The sequence below is a fragment of the Macrobrachium rosenbergii genome, chromosome 37, assembly GCF_040412425.1.
Source record: "Macrobrachium rosenbergii isolate ZJJX-2024 chromosome 37, ASM4041242v1, whole genome shotgun sequence".
NCBI classification, from domain to species: Eukaryota; Metazoa; Arthropoda; class Malacostraca; order Decapoda; family Palaemonidae; genus Macrobrachium; species Macrobrachium rosenbergii.
Genome location: NC_089777.1, coordinates 22,726,648 through 22,748,754, shown reverse-complemented (window position 1 = coordinate 22,748,754; position 22,107 = coordinate 22,726,648). Strand labels below are relative to the sequence as shown.

The 22,107-nt window shown below is 39.2% G+C and overlaps 2 protein-coding genes across 9 annotated transcripts in view; one reads left to right on the top strand and one right to left on the bottom strand.

Moving 5' to 3' along the window:
- The first annotated feature begins 1,383 nt into the window (after positions 1 to 1,383).
- Positions 1,384 to 8,130, top strand: LOC136825407 (uncharacterized). Its single transcript, XM_067081771.1, has 3 exons — positions 1,384 to 1,446; positions 6,296 to 6,550; positions 6,862 to 8,130. Exons 1-3 carry the CDS (start codon positions 1,435 to 1,437, stop codon positions 7,522 to 7,524), a joined length of 930 nt encoding a protein of 309 aa, XP_066937872.1. The 5' UTR covers positions 1,384 to 1,434; the 3' UTR covers positions 7,525 to 8,130.
- An 8,575-nt stretch (positions 8,131 to 16,705) lies between these two features.
- EcR (Ecdysone receptor) overlaps positions 16,706 to 22,107 on the bottom strand; it is a 262,376-nt gene continuing 256,974 nt past the window's right edge. For 5 of the 8 annotated variants that reach the window (XM_067081783.1, XM_067081775.1, XM_067081778.1 and 2 more), the window contains 2 exons: positions 20,476 to 20,698; positions 16,706 to 19,764 (listed from right to left, as the gene is read on the bottom strand). In XM_067081783.1, coding sequence (XP_066937884.1) covers positions 19,508 to 19,764; positions 20,476 to 20,698 — 480 coding nt within the window. In that variant the 3' untranslated portion in view covers positions 16,706 to 19,507. The remainder of the gene's footprint in view (positions 19,765 to 20,475; positions 20,699 to 22,107) is intronic. The other 3 variants (XM_067081782.1, XM_067081779.1, XM_067081777.1) reach the window with 1 other exon arrangement.

Sequence of the window (22,107 nt, the reverse complement as noted above, 5' to 3'; positions counted from 1 at the left end):
ATATATATATATATATATATATATATATATATATATAGTTTGTAATTTGTACATTTGCCCATCCTCTCCTCTCTAATGGCTGCGCCTAGCCAGTCGCAAATTCGTTCAGACATACAACATTTACCAAGCAATCTGATGTGTCGCTGTGCATTACAGCTTGCAAGGTTGTTGCTTTATAGGCCAAAATATCAAATCAATCATTTTTCCTTCTCTTACGCTGATATGGAACCACGAAATCTGGAGCACCTGAGCGCAGACTTTCATAAATTTAGATGGACATGAACTTCAAATGCATTTTGCAGAAGCAACAAAGATTGCACATGACCATTTTTTTGTTGTCTGGGTGATTTTTAAAAAAATTACTTCTTAAAATTAAAATATGGCTGACACTATGATTTGTTTCAGAGACAAACACCCTAATATTTGGAGGTGATTATGCTGAAAAATTTGGTGTTTTTCATGGATGGCATCAATTCCTGACATTCATTCGAAAGGAAATAATGGGGTTGTCCCTTTCTCTTCAACTTATGTTTTTATTTAACATGCATTCATTAACTGTATGTGAGTTATACAGTTACGTGATTAAATTTACAATTCTTTGTACTGAGAGCGCCGCTGTATTCGGTGCATTAGACAGCGGGCTGCTATGAACTTAGAGGTCAACCATTTCGCTAGGTTAGTAAAAGACCACTTTTCCACAAGCTGCCCTTAAGATTTCTCTTCATCTTGATATATATATATATATATATATATATATATATATATATATATATATATATATATATATATATATATATATATATATATATAATTATTAAAAGGACCTCATTCAAACTGGATGGTATCTAATGGAGTATTTATTCAGAAAAAGTTACAAGCTTTCTTGGACAAACAGTCCATATTATCACGTACTTGATAATGTGGACTGTTTGTCCAAGAAAGCTTATAACTTTTTATGAATAAATATACCATTAGATACCATCCAGTTTGAATGGTCCCTTTAGTCATTCTACTAATTCACAGAACAATTGTGTATGTAATAAAGTTAATATATATATATATATATATATATATATATATATATATATATATATATATGTATATATATGTATATATATGTATATATACGTACGAATACGCACTTCACACGTAGGATCATCCAGTTGCGTTTTATGAAGTATTTGTTTAACAGCATTCCTTAATTCTCCTCTCAAGAGATAACTAACATGTAACTATTAGAAAATTCAAAATAAGAGTCCCAAGAGGCTTACTAGAGGCTTAGAACCACCGATCTATAAAGAAAAGAGAGTCCCCATCTATAAAAAGAGAATCCTATCTATAAAAAGGGTCCTATTAACTGCGCCGAGTAGGTGTTGTGTTTATAAGAGCGCGTTCCTCCCAGGACTGGGTCAGACCCCTCCGAGCCACGCAGCGATGCGCATCCTTGTGAGTACTTCTTCTTCTTCTCTAGATTACGCGTCGAGATTTTGGGGCTATTTCGGTTTTTTTGTTTTTCCAGAGTTTCACTTTCACGTTTTGGTGATGTGATTGTTTGTGCGTGTGTTTTTTTAATTTTAGATCTGTGATATCGTGGTTTTTTTTTTTATATAGCTAATGTTTTACTGTGAACTGCGTGCTTGTATGTGCTTTTTTTCATGCCTGTGGTGTTATATTGATTTTACGCATTTTCTGCCACGTGATGTGGTTGTGTGTGTGTGTGTGTATATATGTATATATATATATATATATATATGAATATATATACATATATATATGTATAATTATATATGAATACACACACACACACACACACACATATATATATATATATATATATATATACATATATATATAAATTTTTATCCACGTTGCTAGGGCGTGATGTAACGTTTCATGAGCAATGTCGTGCATGACTGGCGGTAATTATCGTGAAAATTCTCTTGATTCCTCGTATATCAACTCCTGAATTTCATCAAAGTTCATAACCTTTCTTATCTAGTTTGGAAGATAGTCTGATATCGAGCAATGATCGTCGATAATTATCGTGAGAAAGTATCATATTTTTTTTATTTTTGTTTATTGGGAATACACCAGATTCTGCTTGGGAGTTTTTTTTTATTTTTTGTTTACTGTTACAAGCAATACACCGGATTTTGCTTGCGACTGACAAAAGAAGGGCCCATTAGCTTATTATAATCAGTCAGTATAGTTTTCCGCTTCTCCCAAAATCCGATATTCCTCGAATATTCCTCTAACATCTGATTCACGTTGGTTAAAGGTCGTTATACCTGTGTCAAATAGGTATTACTAACTTTCGTAGAAATTCATTCCGAATTGACTAGCGTGAACTGACTAGTCTTATTTCAATGTTTTACCAGCCAGATATCTGCTTTACTGTAATATCTATATTCCAAACTGTTATTACTAATTTTATTATTATTATTATTATTATTATTATTATTATTATTTAAAAATTTACAATAATTTAGGGTGAATAGAAAATATGTCTTAAACTTGCTTAGCAATCTTTCACTTATTTGAGAGAGAGAGAGAGAGAGAGAGAGAGAGAGAGAGAGAGAGAGAGAGAGAGAGAGAGAGAGAGAGAGTGTGTGTGTTTATTATTATTATTATTATTATTATTATTATTATTATTATTATTATCTCAAAATTTACAATAATTTAGAGTGAACAGGAAACATGTCTAAAACTTGCTTAGCAATCTTTCACTTACTTGAGAGAGAGAGAGAGAGAGAGAGAGAGAGAGAGAGAGAGAGAGAGAGAGAGAGAGAGAGAGACCACACTGAAACGTTATAGAGAAATATCAATGAAAATATAAAATGCACATATAAACAAACCAGCGAATCAATAATCATACAAAAAACAAAAACACGACATTCAAGGAAATTAATTATAAACAAATGCAAGAAGAAATATTTAAACCATCCCTTTGCCTCGTCAAAATGACCGCTAGAATTTGTGCCATTGTCATTCTGTCGGAATTCTGGCGCCATTGCATAGCGTCGTCACATACTCTGACTGTTACAAAGCTTCCAGCAAGTTTCAGTGATGTTTCTTAGCTTTATATTGCAAAGCTTCCAGCAAGTTTCAGTGATGTTTCTTAGCTTTATATTGCAAAGCTTCCAGCAAGTTTCAGTGATGTTTCTTAGCTTTATAATACAAGAGCTCTAAACTCTACGGTTTATATTCCGATTTTATTTCTCTCGTTATCTGTCAAATTTACTGTCATTTCTGTCATCCTGTCTACTGTGGTGGACAGTGATTGTTGATTTCGAATGACAAGGCTGACAGCATATTGAAGAAAAAAAAGTGGTCATGGTTAAGTAACCTCAAGCTGAGACGCAAATTTGGTTATCTCGAAAGATCTTGCAATTAAAAGTTCGTAGGATTAGACCTGAATTAATTAATAACAATGTAATATATATATACATATATACTGTATATATATGTATGTGTGTGTGTGAGTGTGTGTGTGGGTGTGGGTGTAGGTGTGTGTCTGTGTCTGTGTGTGTGTGTGGGAGTCATTTAACTCGAATCACTATGCAGCGAACCCGTGTATCGTCGTAATAGACCTGATGATGTTCTGTTTTGTGAACTGCGCATTAAGAGAGAAATTTCAAAGTCCATTCCATCTATATAAATTAAACACTAGATGAAATATTGTTGTACGGGAAGGTACAGGATAAGTATCCTAACATTATGAAAAAATAATCTTATTATATAATCTTGGAAATTTCCTAGTTGCCAGCGACCTGCGTCCACGCCCACCCCCTTTTTTGGCAACTACACACCACAAAAAGAAACCCGTAATTACTGTAGTTCACCCGACCTACATCCGTGAACTGCGCGCTTTCAGTAATCGCCCAGATGGAAATCCATTCAAAATACCAATATTCCACGAGCGCTGTCGTGACGTCACGGGGTCCCTCAAGGATGTAAACAAACCCTCTCCCATTGGTATAGGGATCAGGCACAGATTGGGAGGAGGACCAAGTTTGCTAATGTCGAACGAAGCCTTATAAGGCCCTTCGGGGACTGAGCCCTCCCGGCGATCCAGTTCACCGCGAATCGAGAGCCCTTGTCAACAGCGAATTACGTTTGCTATGGAACTGTCAAAATCAGCTGATCAGGGGTTCTTGTCGTACGTTAAGTAACTCTATTTCAGCTGTGAATACGCATAGAGGGGGCAAGCATAATTTGGGAAGGGAGTTACGTGCAAGGGAGAAATGGTAGCAGGTGGAGAGCAGGGTTTGACTAATCAAAACAGTGGTTACGGCCTTGGGTATGGACCACCGCCCTGCCGAGGGCTTTGCCCACGCATTTTTGGGTATTCCAGCGCTAATATTACTTATCCGAGTCGTCCGCTTTCATCTGGAGGGAGATATGGTCCTTATGCCGCGAATGCGTAAAGACTATAGGCCCATTCTAGGTCATGAGAAGGCTCTCGGTTCCATCTGGCTCTGCCGTAGAAGATGATGAGGGTGTTGTGTCATTGTTGTAATCTATGCTTTTGCCCTGAGGAATCTCTTTTTTTTTTCTTTTTTTTTTAAACGGGGTATCCAAATCTCTTTAGATTCAGCAGGATAAATTACATTCTAATTCTAAATAACATAATTTTGATTATGGAAGTGATGAATTTATTTTTAATTAATATCTGAAAGCAAGATAAGGCCTTTTTTCTCTCTCACGCACTGCAATCCAAGGCCGAAAATTTTAAGGCGACACACCATAATTACCTGAGCCCACCTTTGAATGAACTTCAAGTTCAAGTTCATGGCAGGGGAACATTCCAAACCTGTTTCAGGATAGGTTAAGGTTCATGAGAGAGAGAGAGAGAGAGAGAGAGAGAGAGAGAGAGAGAGAGAGAGAGAGAAGCACGCATATGATCTTGATGTCCTTCTGAATTCGGAAGAAGTTTCCATCTTATACCAGGCCTCGCAATTCTCTGCATCTCAAAGAAGCGTCATAAATATTGAAGAAATGAAGACGTGCCTCTCCTGTAGCTTTACATGAACGTATTCTGGCAAACTTTGTAGATATTGACCAATTTATTTTTCAAAATATGCGAAAAATAAATCTGTCACGCAGGTACGAACTTTGCCATGATGGCAGTAAATGAGGTCCTGTTTAGGATCTCCAGCTGGATTCAAGGCAAGTCATCCTACCCTAAAATGCACGGCCTCTTTGTCTTATTTTTGGCTTATTTTTCAACTATCGTGTATTCATATGTAGATTTATTTGCTAGCTGATTTTTAGTCTTCTTTCGTTTGCCTTAATCATGTTGCTTCACCGAATTCCTCATAGCTCTATCTTTCATGACAATTGGGGAGTTCTGTTCTGCGCAGGCCTACCCATCAAATTAATAATAATAATTGACAATAATATTATCGTAATCATCTCAAATCCCCTGTGACATTTTCCAGTTTATTCCTTAACCTATTCAGTGGACTTGTAAAGCAATTGATAATAATGCTTTATGGTGAAAATTATGAGTAATGAACCAAGGTACAGTAACAGTAGGCCTATGGGCTGAACTCAAAGAATACCAATAAATTTTCCTGCGTTGAAGAGTACATAGTTATTCATATTGATTTATTAATTTTCCTTGCCACGGCTTTCGTTTTTGAAAAGTATTCTTGACGTCTACTTTACTTCAGATAATCCGGACTTGCTTGATGTTGTCTGAAGGCTACAAACCGTGTTTTCTAGTCTTGAATTCTCAAAGATCGCGTCACCTCACTGGAACTTTATTACTAAGAGCAATAGTGGCGTCTCATTTATATGAATGTTTCCTTTAGCCGTTAATCTTCCCCCTTCAGTAGATCTTAAACCATTTAATGTCTTGTCAACGTCAAGTTTGTCTTTTATTTAAGGAAAGACGTCGATTAACTTGCTTCGTTCCTCGTAGGACCCATTTCATTTGAGTTCTGGTCGTTTCGGCCGTAAGCACGTTTACATGCAAAATGGGCGCCGTGTTTAGTACCAGCCCCTTGGGGACGTACACGTAAAATATAAGATAATGAAGTTAAATACCATAAACATAATGTCTTACGTTGTTTTTGGATGTTATGGCCTAAGTGACTTACGGCTGAAACGACCAGGACCGTTTTGGGCAGCAATGCCAAGTCCATTTAATGTCTTGTTAACTCAAGCTTGTCTTTTATGAAGAAAAGACGTCTACTAACTCACTTTATTCCCTCGCAGGACCCATTTTGTTTTGGATAGGTATGCCACGTCTCAGTACATCGACTCTACCAGATCTAAATTCACTTTTCAGGTCCTGTTACCGCTGTGTATATCCTGCCTAGGCCGATGGCAGGTTGACGCCGCGGGGGAACTGAGGCAGGTGTCCTCAGGAGGTGTTGTCTACGCCGCGGCGCCCGAGGAGCGAGGGGCATACGCCGTGGGAGGCTCCAAGGGGCAATCCCACTACGGGTACAATACGGGCACGGGCATTGCGAAGGTGGAGGTGCGAAGGCCAGATGGCTCTGTGGTCGGGTCTTACAGGTACTTCGATCCTAATGGGAAGCAGGTGAGTTTCGAAGGGGAAATATTATGTTAGTCACTCTTGTGGGCTCTGGGGTCTCGTTGGGACCCGCATTTTGTTCAATTTGCATGACATGTATTTTAAACAGTCAAACTGATTAAGTCTCTTTGCGTCACGTTTACGCAACAAAATTTAAAACAAATTAAAAAAAACTTTGCTTAGATGCGTGGACACACTCACGCACACACACACACGCAAACACATATTTCAGAGGCTTTATGAGAAAGGAAAAGAGAAGAGACATCAAACGACGAAGCTACATGAATGCATATTGTCTTCTTTTTTCTCTTTTGCAGGTCGTCCGTTCCTACATAGCTGACAACAACGGCTTCCGGGTCTTGGGCAATGACCTCCCGATCAGTCCAGATACCCCTGCCTCCAAGGTCTACGGTGCCCCTGCTCTCACGGGAGCCTTCGAGGGCACGAGCGAATTCGACATTCCTCCTCCACTGACCGGTGGGTCTGGAATAGGCCACCAGCCGCAACTGGCGCAACAGTCGCAGCAATACAATCAGATTCAGGACACCTCGGCTCTAGAGGAGTTCCAGCGACAGCAGGCGCAGCTGGAACAGCAGAGGGAAGCCCTGAGAGTCCAGCAGCAGAAACTGGAAGAGCTGCAGAGGCAGCTGGCAGCTCAGCAGCAAGCCTTGAGCCAACAGCTTCCAGTTCAGCAGACTCAGCTTACGCCTAGAAGAGTTTCCTCTGAGGCTCTGACATCTTCCTCGCTCCAGGTGCACCATCCGTATCACCGAACGGCAAACACGTTAACGGGAGGATACACTTCCCCTTACTACTATTACAACAAGCACTTGAACTACGACTTTCCAGCTGGGTTCGCCTACGCTGGGCTCCCGGTGACGAAGCCTCAACAGCTACAGACGCAGGTTAGGACGGGCTGCTACCCAGGTAGCAACGAACTCGGTTGCGGTCACAATTATATCGTAGGGCGGGCTCGTTAGTACTAAAGCTCCTTCTGGACGACCCGACTCCTATATGTTAGGTTGATAACTGTCATGGCACCGAGGGGAAGCACCGGCCGTATGAAATCACGCCCTTGATTAACCTTAGTTTACATAAATCACTACTATCTTCATTAGTTCAATTCCTTTTTCAAAGTATACTTTCTGTATCCATTTATGTTCACACCTCATTCTGAACAATGTCTTCATGACGGGTAAATTTTTTTGGTGATGGTCACCGGGTCTGGTAGAAGGGTTTAATTGGTGTAACCTAAAGTAGTGTCTACTTACTTTTGAAACTAAGAGGTTTAAAATACTTTTTTTTTTTGTTCATCATGCGCTGTGTGTAGTTGTAAGCAAGTTATTGTAATCTTCCCCCCCCACCAAAATGAATGAATGAAAATGTCTCTTGTGACGTAGAATGTTGTGGTGTTTTTACTGATTCTGACATTGTCCTAACCCATTTTCATTACAATTTTTCACTTCTGTCACGTGGAGGAGGTCGGCACAAGTTCTTGGTGTATTCTGCTTATAATACTTGATATGTAAAGTGTAGCCCTCTGTGTGATATATCAACAAATGAATAAAGTTATTAATTAAATGTTACTATTGTTGTTTTAAAGTCTTTACTAGTTTTACCGAGCGAGGAAGGCTGGTGATTTACTTCTTGATTTACTTCTCTTGAGAAGTGCTGACCAAACTAGCCTGTTAACAGAGGCTTTACAAATTAACTAGGGAATACAGAAGACGGCAAAGAACACGGAGTGATGTGAATGGTACGCAGAGCTAATCCAGCTGACTGACCCTTGGATTCATAATTCCAAATGCTAAAATTGGTGAATACTTAAATGGATGATATTGCAGAAGAGTAAGGGCGAAAGAGAAGGTAGATGGAATTATTAGCTGGAAAGTTGGTTTTTGTTGACGTTTGAGATTCAAAAGAAGTAACTAAGGAATAAGAGGAACAGCTGATAAATTGAAGGCGTCAGATCTGCTCTAGAATGAAGATTTTGTGGAGGTAAATTATGAAAGAGGCTTAAAAGAGAGGAGCCCTTTATGTGAGATGAAAATTAAAGAAGACAATGGGAGTGCTTTACAGATAACGGCTGGGGAAGCCCAGTGAAGACGAATCAGAGTAAAAAAAAAAACAGGATAAAAGAAAATTAGTGGAGGATCAGCACCTCTGCAGTAATGTTTGCGTGAGGGAAAAAATGTGGCAAAAAAACTTTAATTTCCTTATCTTTCACTCATGACTCAGAAGGCATTGAGATAATATAGTTTCTTATATGCCAACGGTTCTTTCATCTGCAGCTAAAATAGAAGCTGTACGGGAGGAAATATGTAAAAGGTTTCTCATCCTTATATCTGAGGTATGAAAATAATGTGATGAAGTGAAATCTGTGACGTATTCTGTTTTGTCAAATGTCTGAGGAAAGAGGAGAATGTGTCGAGAATATGCCAGAATGTTCTGTGTAAGTGAGGGCAAAAGAAAAAAAGCCGTGCCTAGAGACAAAATCCACCATCAGACTGTCTGGCCAGTCCCGGCAGGATCCTAAATCTCTAGTGGTAGTGTCTCAACGGGCGGTTGGTGCCTTGGCCAACCTACTACCTAAATTATTTAATTTACATCTCCAACAGCTTGGATTGTGCTTCTTCTCGTTGGTCTTCGGCAAATTTGCTGTTGAAAAAACCTCATTAGTTTTTCCTTAGAACTTACTTGATCGTATCTTTAGTTTTATCTCTTTTTGGTTAAGGATTATCAGAGTACCTATTCTCTTATCTAGCCAAGATTTCCTTTTCTGTCTTTTCAATAACATTAGTTTTTCCTTAGAACTTACTTGATGGTATCTTTAATTTTATTTCTTTTTGATTAAGGATTATCAAAGTACCTGTTCTCTTATCAAGTCAAAATTTCCTGTTCTGTCTTTTCAGTAACTGTATGGGGTCAGCTCGTCTGATACATTACCTCTAGAGGCTCCTAATGTGTCTTCCTTGCTCCATCAGTTTTTCCAACTCTATATCCTCTCTTTTAATCCCCTGCCTTTTACAGAATCTCTTTCCATACCAGGTGAATTGGGGCACATTCTTCTCATTTTGTGACATACCCAACCTATTCAAGTCTACCTTCTTTTGCATATTACAATACAATCTTTAAGCAATTTCCTTCTTTCTTCTCCGTTAACCCTTACTATTATATTCTAGATGTCTTGGTCCACTCCAGGATCTTCTTCTCCTGTCCCGTGCAACAAACTTTCCCTTTTCTCTCTGAATGCCTTTAATGTCTCACAGTAAAAAGAGACGGGGCTTGTGTGGCTGTGCTTATGTTAATTCATTGGCTTGTCACTCGCCAGACCATTGAATATCTCTCTTTCTTCAACAACAGCGTTCCTTCTCTCTGATAGTATCTGCTTTTGTACCATCTGGTCTTTTAACCCTTTCCGTAAGTATTCTAAACTGGCTTTCTCTGTAGTTGTTATACCTGATTTTCTTCAGCCTACCATTCGTTTCAGTTTTATTTTCATTTCTCTTGAGTCCTGCCTTTTTGTCTTACCTGCATTCCTTTTTGTAGGTCTTCTTAGTGTCTGTAATTATGACCGAATCATCTACATAAAAGAGCTCCAGTCTTGTAATCCTGCTAAGAGTATCAATCACTGTCACAGGCAAAAATGGGCTCAGCGTTGATTCCTGGTGTGAAACAACCCGGTAATGTCACAGACTTTTGACTGAATTTTTGGGTCTTTAGAATTTCGATCGTCAATTGTTTCTCCCTCAGGCGCTTGCATTTTTCTCAGGTGCCAGTACACACCACTTGCCTCGGAACTCTACGGCGTGTCTTTTCCGAAGGCGCAGATCCATCAAAGGCAAGAATTCTTCTTCTCTGTTCTCTTGGGGCTGTCTTACAGTGTACATTCCATCCTCAGGATCTTGACATTTCATGAAACTAAAATGTAAGTGGTTCTATTCTCCTTAGTTCTCCTATTTGAGGTATCCATTCCGTGAGCTTCATCATCTGGAGTTTCATTTTGACAATACTTCCCCCTTTTCCAAATGTAAGTGCTCCGTATGGCCAATTTTTCAATTTTGGCACTTTTTTAGTTTTCTGTTAAAGAAAACTATTATGCCGGCTTTGTCTGTCCGTCGGCACATTATTCTGTCGGCCCTCAGATCTTAAAAACTACTGAGGCTAGAGGGCTGCCAATTGGTATGTTGATCATCCACCCTCGAATCATCAAACATACAAAATTGCAACCCTCTAGCCTCTGTAGTTTTTATTTTTTTAAGGTTAAAGTTAGTCATGACCGTGCTCCTGGCAACGATATAGGATAGGCCACCACCGGGCCGTGGTTAAAGTTTCATGGGCCGCGGATCATACAGCATTATACCGAGTCCACCGAAAGACAGATCTATTTTCGGCGGCCTTGATTATACGCTGTAGCGGCTGTACAGAAAACTCTTGTATCTCACAGGTCCATCATCTGGCCTTTCTCTACTAAGTAGCCTACTTATATCAAGACAACTGAAAATGCAGATACTTCTTGGAAACTCATACCCCTATGCAGCAGTAGTATTCTCCTAGGGGAATAGTGCCGTCAGTGCACCTCACGTGGGGCACTGTACGCATTGCTAAAGGGTGTCTACAACGATCCTTCGGGCCCCAGTTGCACCCACCTTTTAGCCTTTCATTTTACTTCCATTTCGGCTTCTTTTCTACAATCTTGCTGTCCAACCTCTCTTACTGTCACTACTTAGTACTATGGGTTGTTTTTCCCAGTCCCAACTTTAGATCCTTTTTCTTCATCTCTGCTTTCTTGATCTCTTCCTCTTGCTGTCCAACCACTCAAACTCCCACTTTTCACTTTATTAAGAGCTGAATGGCTAAAGTGTCACAGTGCTTGGTTTGACAGCCTAAATTTCATAAATCAGCCAGTCATCTTTAATGTTCCGCAGTTCTTAGAGGTATATGTGGCGTCACTATTTACAGCCGACTGGTCTCTTTGGGGAGTTACCAGCTGCATCCTTGAACACGTAAATTATTCTTAGGTTTCGATTTTTGCTTCAAGCGTCCTTCGCCAGTTCGATAAATCTTCTCTGTTGCCCAAAGGTCCTTCTGTAGGTGGAGAAGAGGTTTGTCTTCTGATCACGTTTATGTTTGGTTCTTAGGTACCTTTCCCTTGCTGTCAGTGAGTGTCTTTTACTTTAGTGGGCAATCTATTTACTCCTCTTCTGTTCAAGTCAGTCCTGGTTATAATTCCTACCTCCTTGCTTATCTGCCTTTTATCTCTTTCATTTCCGTAGAAGCTTCTCTTTTTTGGCTGCTGCAACACTCGCCTTTTCCTCAGCTGTTAATCATTTTACATCCTAGCTTGCGGCAGGACCTCCTGTCAGGTTGGAGTGTTTTTGGTTATTTGAACTTGCTGACATCAACCACAATTTTTAGCTCTGAACTTCACCTTCTTTGCCTCAGTTTTTTTTTGTCAGTCCACCAAGATGGCAATTTACAAGCAGATCTTTTCAGGTTTTTGAATATTTTCTATGAGTGTCCAACTGAATGTGGTCATTTACAAGGCAGGTCTTCTTTTCTAGAGTCTCCACCTGAATGTGGCCATTTACAAGGCAAGAGTCTCCACCTGAATGTGGCCATTTATAAGGATCTTTTTCAGTCTCCACCTGAATGTGGCCATTTATAAGGCAGACCCTCTTTTCTGCAGTCTCCACCTGAATGTGGCCATTTATAAGGCAGACCCTCTTTTCTGCAGTCTCCACCTGAATGTGGCCATTTACAAGGCAGGAGATCTTCTCTACAGTCTCCACCTGAATGTGGTCATTTACAAGGCAGATCTTCTTTTCTACAGTCTCCACCTGAATGTGGTCATTTACAAGGCAGGTCTTCTTTTCTAGAGTCTCCACCTGAATGTGGCCATTTATAAGGCAGACCCTCTTTTCTGCAGTCTCCACCTGAATGTCATTTATACAGACCCTCTTTTTCTGCAGTCTCCACCTGAATGTGGCCATTTATCTTCTTTTCTACAGTCTCCACCTGAATGTGGCCATTTATAAGGCAGACCCTCTTTTCTGCAGTCTCCACCTGAATGTGGCCATTTACAAGGCAGGTCTTCTTTTCTAGAGTCTCCACCTGAATGTGGCCATTTATAAGGCAGACCCTCTTTTCTGCAGTCTCCACCTGAATGTGGCCATTTATAAGGCAGACCCTCTTTTCTGCAGTCTCCACCAATATTTTTGCAGACTGCAGTCTCCACCTGAATGTGGCCAAAGAGTCTTTTCTGCAGTCTCCACCTGAATGTGGCCATTTACAAGCAGGTCTTCTTTTCTTTTGAATGTGGCCAAAGGCAGTTTTCAGTAATGAAGCTGGCCATTTATAAGGCAGACCCTCTTTTTAACCTGAAAACCTGCAGTCTCCACCTGAATGTGGCCATTTATAAGGCAGAACTGTGCAGTCGTCCACCTGAACTGCATTTACAAGGCAGGAGAACAAACTTTTTCTGCAGTCTCCAGTGGCTCAGGTCTTCTTTCTAGAGTCTCCACCTGAATGTGCCATTTACAAGGCAGGTCTTCTTTTCTAGAGTCCCACTTTTGCCAACACTAGACAACTGGGGTTTGTTGAAAGGAAGGGGCGCTGATCTTTTCTAGATTCTCCACCTGAATGTGGCCTTTCAGATCTTTTCTACAGTCTCTCATTTGAACAGATCTTCTTTAATCTTGATGGCCATTTACAAGGACTCTTTCTACTCTGAATGTAGTCATTACAAGGTAGGTCTTCTTTTCTACAGTCTCCATCTGAATGTAGTCATTTAAAAGGAAGTCTCCACCTGAATGTGGTTCTTACAATGCAGGTCTTCTGCAGTCTCCATCTGAATGTGGTCATTTACAAGGCAGATCTTTTGTGCAGTCTCCACCTGAATGTGGTCCTAGGGGTTTTTCATAGCTGATCATTTCAGTATTGAGACTATGCATGGCAAAGTTGTCCACGACTGTTTTCAAGTGAAAGCAGTTTTCAGTAATGAGCTGATTAATAACAAAAACCTGCTTCTTAAGAGCTGTGGTTATCCATGACTGCTGAGAACAAAACTTACTCCAGTGGCTATTTTTATACTTTAAGAATGGGGTTTTATCGTTGATTTTTCTTTCAGAGTTCTGGTTGAAGAGTTAATCTTGATGGGGAAAAATAAAATAAAAAATAACTAATAATGAATAATTAAGCAAAATATATTTTTATATAAAAATGTTATCTTTTTCTGCAAAAATAAAATAAAATAACTAATAATATTATAATAATTATAATAATTATTATTATTATTAATTTTGCTGCAGCAATTCATGGCGTGCGAGAACTGACTGCTGATTTGAAAGGGGTACATACATTGAAAAAGGTTAAGAACCACTGGGAAGGTACCACTGGGAAGTCCAACTCCAAATTTTGTGTTTTGCAGGATACCCAGAAAGACAATCTTCCACGTCTTTGGTTCCTCTTGATAAGAGATTCCTTTCTTCACTTAGGTAAAAAATAGTGGTAATCCAGACTGCTGTTTCGCACTATCCTTGGAGAAAAATCAGCTGACGCTTGCGCTGTGTTAGAAGTTGCTGCACAAGAGATGTAATGCTTTCTGTAGTAATACTTCCTTGTTCTTCTTGGTGCTGGCTGTACCAGATGCATTTTGAACCGAGGAATTATTCTTGAATTGTGCAAGATTCATTTTGTGGTTTTGATTGATTGGTTTATAGATTTTAGGCATACATACCAAGCGTTGGGGCAACTCAGGCCATTCAGAGCTGAAACGGAAACTGACACAGTGAAAAAATTTGAAAGGTGTAACAGGAGGAAAACCTCATGCAGTTGCACTGCGAATCAATTGTTAGGAGAGGGTGGACAGTAAGATGGAAGAAAGAGAATATGAAAGGAGGTACAGTAAAAGGAATGAAAGAGGTTACTTTGTGGTTTTCCAACATCAGCTGACGGGGACCACCACACAAGGAGGACGAATGAAAGCCTGACAAAAACAAGATAATTTTATTTTTTCAAGTTGAATATAAAAACTTTCATTTCAAAATTAATGATGAGTTGCTTATTTAAAAAAAATTCACAATGGTTGATGGAGGAGGAGTATGGACGTATAACTGACACATCTAATTGGCTTATTGGCTATAGAAATCAACCAGTCAGAAGACAGTCAAGACATACCTCTTATGGCCTTGCAACAAGGTGATTGAACACTAACGCTATCTGATCACATTATCATAAGACTGTTCTCACAAAATAAAATATGATTAAGATGATACATTCCATACGCACGAGGAAACACAGCTATAAGTCTCTTTCAGTGAAATGAATGCAATTACTGTACTGTACTGCGCTTGCAATTCTCCAGGCGGCCCTTCCGGCCACAGGACGATCGAGAACGGCGGCGGGTTGGTCGAGGCTTCGGAGGACTGAGACGGTGCATCGTCAGTAGGAACCCCAATGTGTATAAAAATAGAATTTGTATTATATTTAATTAATGCACTTGCAGATTTTTTTGGAGGGGGGGCGGGGGGAGGGAGGGGTTTGATGATGATGGCGAGTTACCACCACCACTGATTCGATTAACCTAAGCTGCGCCGTTCTGAAACTTAGCGTCTGCGCTGAATCTCTTTGCAAATCATGAGAAAACTCGCAACAAATACCCGGCAAGTAATGAACAGCTTCAGAATGTCAAATTTTGCATAGATGATAAACACATACACAATATAAGGCCATCAACGCTGGATCATCCGTCTAAAGTATGATAATAATTGTGCAAATAAAATTGTGCATTCAAGGTATGACGTATTTTGAAATGTCCGCTGCTAATATTGATCCGACCCCGGGTATATTCCACAGTATGTACATGAATCATCACAGTGGCCTATATCGTGTTCTGCTGATTGAATATTTTCAAAGTGTCGCTCGTGTATTGGAAGATTCTGTAAATGCAGCAATACTTAATTGTATGCTTACAACATCCTCGACATCTTAGAACTCTTTAGCTCGCACCAACAAAGGAACTCTGAAGGCTTGAAATAAGAGGGGAAGTAACAAAACGATTCGTAAGCCCACTTTCTGCGTACCCCATAAAATCAAGAGGCCATAATTTCTGAAACAAAACCCCTGGAAAACATTTAGAGAGCTGCACTCAAGATCTGTGACTTACTGGAAATCAGAACCATTTTGATTGCGAATGCTATTTCAGAAAGACCTATATATATATATATATACTGTATATTATTTTTTTTCTCTTGTCTCAGCCTCGACAATCCTTGACCGACTCGTCACATGTTGACTGAACACCCTCCTATGTGCTGAACGTGTCTACCAAAAAAAAAAAAAAAAATGAAGATGTGAAGATGAGGAAAAAAAAAGCTAGGAGCTATGGAAGATGACCTTAACGCTATGATGACGGTGAAATCTTTTGTCTGTACTTACACACTTTCACTCTAAGAACATCTTATACACTTGCGCAAAATACATGTTTGTCATTCAACGTACAGTATTCCTTTTTTAAAAAAAAAAGGCTTTTTTTTTCCCTACCAAAAAAAAAAACCTGCTTTACAGAGAATATTAAAACATTGAAACTGTATAGCAAACAATCAGTAATCTGGACAAACATAACATGAGATAATGCACTGGATTCAAATAGAATATATATATACATATATATTCGTATATAAATTTTCAGTCTGAACAAGGATCCTGTTATGGGATGTTTTAGAACCACAGATATACACAACATCACCTGTTCAAGACGTGAACTAGGTATCATGGGGAGGCTTACACAACACTAAGAGAGAGAGAGAGAGAGAGAGAGAGAGAGAGAGAGAGAGAGAGAGAGAGAGAGAGAGAGAGAGAGAGGTAATTCACCAGTTTCAGGGACTGCGAAGTTATCGCCGAGAAACGAACGTCCCGAGTCTTTTCTCCAAGACTCCCGGACTTTCAGATTTCAGACTCAGACTTTCAGAATCTCGGACTGGATTGACCACATGATCGTGTATCCCTAAATCTGAAGCATTAAATAGTGTAAGAGGACAACCTATGCTCCTAAATTAATATTTGACACGATGAGAAATTGTCAGACCTGCAGGAACGACAGAAGTAGGACACACACGCGCGCCATTCAGGAAACCCGGATGGGGGGGAAATATGTCGCACTTTCTCTTCTTTCTTTCTTTCTTTTTTTTTATGTTTCTCATCTCTCTCTTACAGGAAGCAACACCTCATCAAGTTAAATATTGTAGGCAGAGTTCCTGAGCCCTTCTGGAAACATTTTAATAGCACCCTGGACAAATTTTTTTGAATGGTTTCAGCACCCAACTCATTTCTCTTATATTAAGAACTTGTTTTTTTTTGCATCTTAATCTAAAGTATCGGTTGTACTTTTCAGGTAAATTTAAAAATTCCTACTGCATCTGAAACGTAACACAAAATCAAGGTTTTTTTACTTTTAAAAATTCATTTCAATGTCATTTAACTCATTAAGGTTTGGTCAGTAGGTCGGGAAGGTAAGGATTCAAAGGAGATTCAGGATAATTGGGGGTTTTTAGGAGGATAGAGCCTGTTGTAGTAATCTAATGGACTTTTTAACCAGCATGACTCTTTTGTCTTAATCTCTTCAATTACAGAGGGCTTAAAAGGTGCATTTCAGGGGGATAGGGTTTGGTTCGGCATCCAAATCTAGCAAGGGTACAATTTTTTTTAAATACTCTAATTGGTAAATTGTCCTGGACGTGGAAACTGATACTTCTCTTAACTGATAACAAGTTGTAAATGCCTCACACAGAAGATCTAATAAGTAGTTGTTTTGATTTTGTGAAGTTGTTTTTGCGATCTGTAAACGAGAAACACCAGAAAACTTGCACTGGACATTTTCGCAAAATGGTCTTGACCAACAACTTTCGACACCCTGTCTGGAAAGGATGACCTCTGAGGCCCTGCCAGCAGGCAGGCTACAGGTTGAGATCTGGGGATGTGAACGAACCTCAGGTGACCTGTTCTACTCTGAGTGCTGATCTGGCTCTTGACAAAATTCATAAAATTAGTGAATGTTATATTGCCAATAGAAATATGGGGGATATGACTGTTATAAATGGGATATTTCCCCCATCATAAGTTTTAATCAAGAGGCCTAATATTGCATACCAAGGATACAGCACTGTACTTGCAGAGCAACATCACAGAACATTGTACAACGAAAGTACAGCACTATGTTGACAGAGGAACATCACTGAACATTGTGCAATGAAAGTACAGCACTTTGTAGAGCAACACCACTGAACATTGTACACTGACAGTACAACACTATGTTTCCAGAGCAACATCACAGAACATTGCACACTGAAAGTACAGCACTATACTTGCAGAGCAAAATGGCAGAATATATTTCAAATACTGTGTACATAGTATGCATTATACATATTACATTTAATTGTATTCCTATATGATTACGTATATATTTTAGAGCAATTAAGCCTAAAAGGACAGATATGACTGGCAGGTTTTCACAGGGGCTCTGTCGTCAGGATTTTACTCAACATACTGCATGTAAGTCACATGCCTCAAGCCTTGCTTGTAATCTATTGATATGGAAGTTGAGGTTTGTGAAGTTAATCTCCCCTAGGGTATAAATAATCCTCAGATGTCGAAGTGTACCTTTGAATTTTGAATTGATTAGGCTGGTATATATTTAAAAAATGTATATATGTATAAAGCATACATATGTATACACAGTACACTTGCTCTTATATGCTTGTCATTTCAGAGATATTCTGAAGATGAAAACTTGCAAAAATAAAGGTTTGAGAAAAAAAAAGTTTCGTATTTAACATTGAAAATATTAATCTTCCTAAGGTCTCATAGATGTTCTATGTTCAGCATTTACAACAAATTCCATCTCTTCCCAGAAAAAAAAAAATTCCACTACATTGCACATTTCTCCGGGGCCACATTCCCGCCCCCATTCACATTCTTGACTATACCATCACATAATCGTCTAACATTATACAGGACAGCTAAATAACTGATGTACAGTATACACAACCTTTCAATGTATAAGGGCAAGGATATTGGTAATAATAATAATTATGCTTTCAAGAGCAGTGATATTTACACAATGATAAGTAACATACATTTTTTTTATTTAATAGTTCACTATTTTTAAGGACGGCATACCAGCTCATTAAATAACAAGTACGGGAGTCATATAAAAATATTTATCAGAAGACATCGCACTGTTCCTTAAAGTTTCACTTTATTTTTTTTTAATATTTTTTTTAAAACTTCCTCAGTCCCTCAGGAGCACCGTGAGAATATTGTAGGAAATACATCAGAAGCTTTTGACCGTCAAGCAAGGCACGTGGAGTTCGTTGCCTGCCAATGAAGTGGCTTTTTTTTTTTGCGCTCTCGTCGTCGTAGGCAACAGGGCAATGTAGCTTTAACCATCAGTGTGTTCTTCCCTAGACCTATATGATGTCCGGGTTCACTGAACCGTCCGACAGGCAGCTACACAACAACATTAAGATGAATCAGAAACACAACTTCGACACTGTTTAACTAAGGCTACACTGATATAGCTGCCCAATCCTTTTTTTTTTTTTTTTGTCATACACTGTAGCGCATTGGTATGAATCTGACATCGCACTGGTGGCGGGAGGATGCACACACGGCACTGTCACACGTTACAAAAAAAAAAAGAGAGAGAGGCCTAACATATACGCATCATCATCATCATCATCATCATCATCATCATCATATCATCATCAGACGGCTGAAAGTGCAGCAAATATGAAACTGCTCTTTGTCTGACAGCCTCATCAGCATCAGTTTGTTTCACTCACAGCCTGCAGGTACATATTGTAGGCACACACCGGCCACCACCCAAGTCGATGACGTCATCACAACCTTCCTTCCTCGCCTTCATGGCACCTGGGAGGCGGCGGCGGCGGGCACGTCATCTGTTCAGTATTGGTCGCAACTGTGAATATCCCATATCTCGGCCAAGAAGGGCGGCAGCTTCTTGTTCTTGAGTGTCAGGGAGAAGCACATCTCGGAGTTGAGGTTACCGAGGGTTCTCAGGTCGGTCAGGATGTTCAGGAGCTTCGCGAACACCACCGAGGACCTCGGGGTCCGGCGGTTTTCCACGTGTGCCTTGAGAGCCTCCAGGTAGATCTCCTGCAGCTTCTCCACTTTATGCGGCTCTTTTAACGATGGACGCTCTGCCGAGAGAAGTGGTTTCGTGAGAAGTGGTCTCGTGGTACTATCTTACAAGGAGAAATGGTCTAGTGGAAACATAGTACTATCATGAAAAAGTGGTACCATCTTATAAGGAGAATGGTCTAGTGGAAACATAGTACTATCATGAAAAAGTGGTAATATCTTATAAGGAGAATGGTCTAGTGAAAACATAGTACTATCATGAAAACGTGGTACTATCTTATAAGGAGAAATGGTCTAGTGAAAACATGAAAAAGTGGTACTATCATGAAATGGTCTAGTGAAAACATAGTACTATCATGAAAAAGTGGTACCATCTTATGAGAATGATCTTTTACTAGGAAAAATGGTCTAGTGAAAACATGGTACTATCAAGAACACATGGTGCTATCTTGCATGGATCTGGACCAAACTCTTGCAAAATACATCAAACTGGAAATTTTAATCATAAAAAGCACTCTAAATCATCTATCTTTACTATTTCTTGTCTGCATTTAATACATTTAATAACAACACAAACATTTTCGTTACTGAACGTTATTTCAATACCAGTAAATGAAAATACAACTGAGTGTTATTCCATCAACAGTAACATTTCAGTACCAGTAACTGACAGTACTGTCTCCAACAGGCTTGAGTATAACTTAGCTGTAACACCTTACTTTATTCAACAACTCTGCACTGACCACAGGAACTGGACAACTTTGACCTACCAGAGAATATAGCAATTGCAGCCAGTAATGCATACTCTGCATTGTCCACCTTCATTTTACACAAATTCCGGCAGAACTGGAAAATGGCTCCGGCCGATTCTCCCAGACCAGCGGATTCGTAGGAATCCAGTGTGTAGGGGTAGTTGTTACCGAACACTATGGAGTCTGTGCTGGCGTCGTAGCGCCTTGCTGCTCTCAGCATCATCACTTCGGATGAACATGCCTGCAAAGGAATGATGCTACTTTAGAAAACTGAAATTAATCACGGAAACAAATGCTACTTTCAGTGACAATGACAGAAATACCCTAATACTACGGATGGCAATATAGCACCACAGCAACTTATCAGATTTTTTTTACCCAACAGCTAAATTATGATAAGGACTGTTTGCTATGCTGCTTTGCTTAGATGAGGTCCATTTTTGGATAAATCTCTAACCTGAATGTTTAATCTAAGCCCAAAGCTATGTGAAGTTACTTACAGCTGTGGAATATCTTAAAAATGCCCAAGTTTAAGCTATTCTGCAGGGTCTATTTTACCTAGACTTATCACTTATCAAGTCAGACCCCTGAAATATCTGATAAGTTGGAGGGCCAGTTATGAAATGAATTTTGTATATACTGTACAAACATGAAAGGTACTGTGTAATCCTAAATACAAGAGGAAAATTACATGACTTAGTTTAAATTTAGTTTAAAGGTCTAAAAATGGACATCAGGATATGTAAACTAGGGTTAGACAAGGACTCTCCAGAAAATTTAAAGCCTAGGGCAATGACAAACTAAACCCAGTCCAGGCTTGAAGCTTTAATATCCTTAAGCTTTTTCAGATTTAAGCCATTAAGCTTCCAAGCTTTTGGAGTTTTGAAAATGTTCTCAATTTCTAGTTTTTATTTTCCTCCATTACTTCAGTAAGTCTCAACTGCTGATGATCTGTGGCGCTCAAGTTGATATCAACACATTTCCATTTGATACTAGTCACTTTGTAGCCAGTGGTAATATTTAGGAGTACTCTACATTCCTCTGAATTGTTGCCTAGAGACTACTCTATGTTTATGTCAAGTCTTTTCTGCTTGCCCAGTTAACATTAATTAAAAAACAAATTTCATTACATTTCTGCATTTCTTACACTTCAGTTTTATAGAATCTTTACTAATTTTGGACTATTACACAAGTAACTCAGTGAATACAACTTTAAGTTGTCAGATATATGGAACCTGATGAAGTTGTGGACTCTATAATATTATTCTTGGTGCCCTATTGACATACTTTCATAAAATTCAAAAGTTTTTGTTGATTAACTCTAGATTTAGTGGGGTTCTTTTTGTTGATTCTTTTCCAAAACTTGCGCTGAAGGTACAGTATCTATACTGGTTTAATATTACTGACTGTTTACATTTGATTCCAGTGTGTGTGCGTGTGTGGGTAACACCCCCAATACACTTCTTTGTCCAGGGCCTAAAAGACTAATTTGGATGGCCCTTTGTTAAATTCTAGGCTACTGGTGTTCTATTTTGTTATAAAAGTCAGTGGTTTCTGTAATTCAAGAGGAGTTTTCCTCATTAAATTGTTCACTGAAACACTTCTGCTAAAGCCTTTCATTGATGTTACAGCACTCGAATCCCCTTGAAT

Excerpts from the sequence above, each read along its gene's own strand:
- LOC136825407 (XM_067081771.1), top strand. Across the intron at positions 6,551-6,861 it reads TCGATCCTAATGGGAAGCAG|GTCGTCCGTTCCTACATAGC; the intron begins GTGAGTTTCGAA and ends TCTCTTTTGCAG.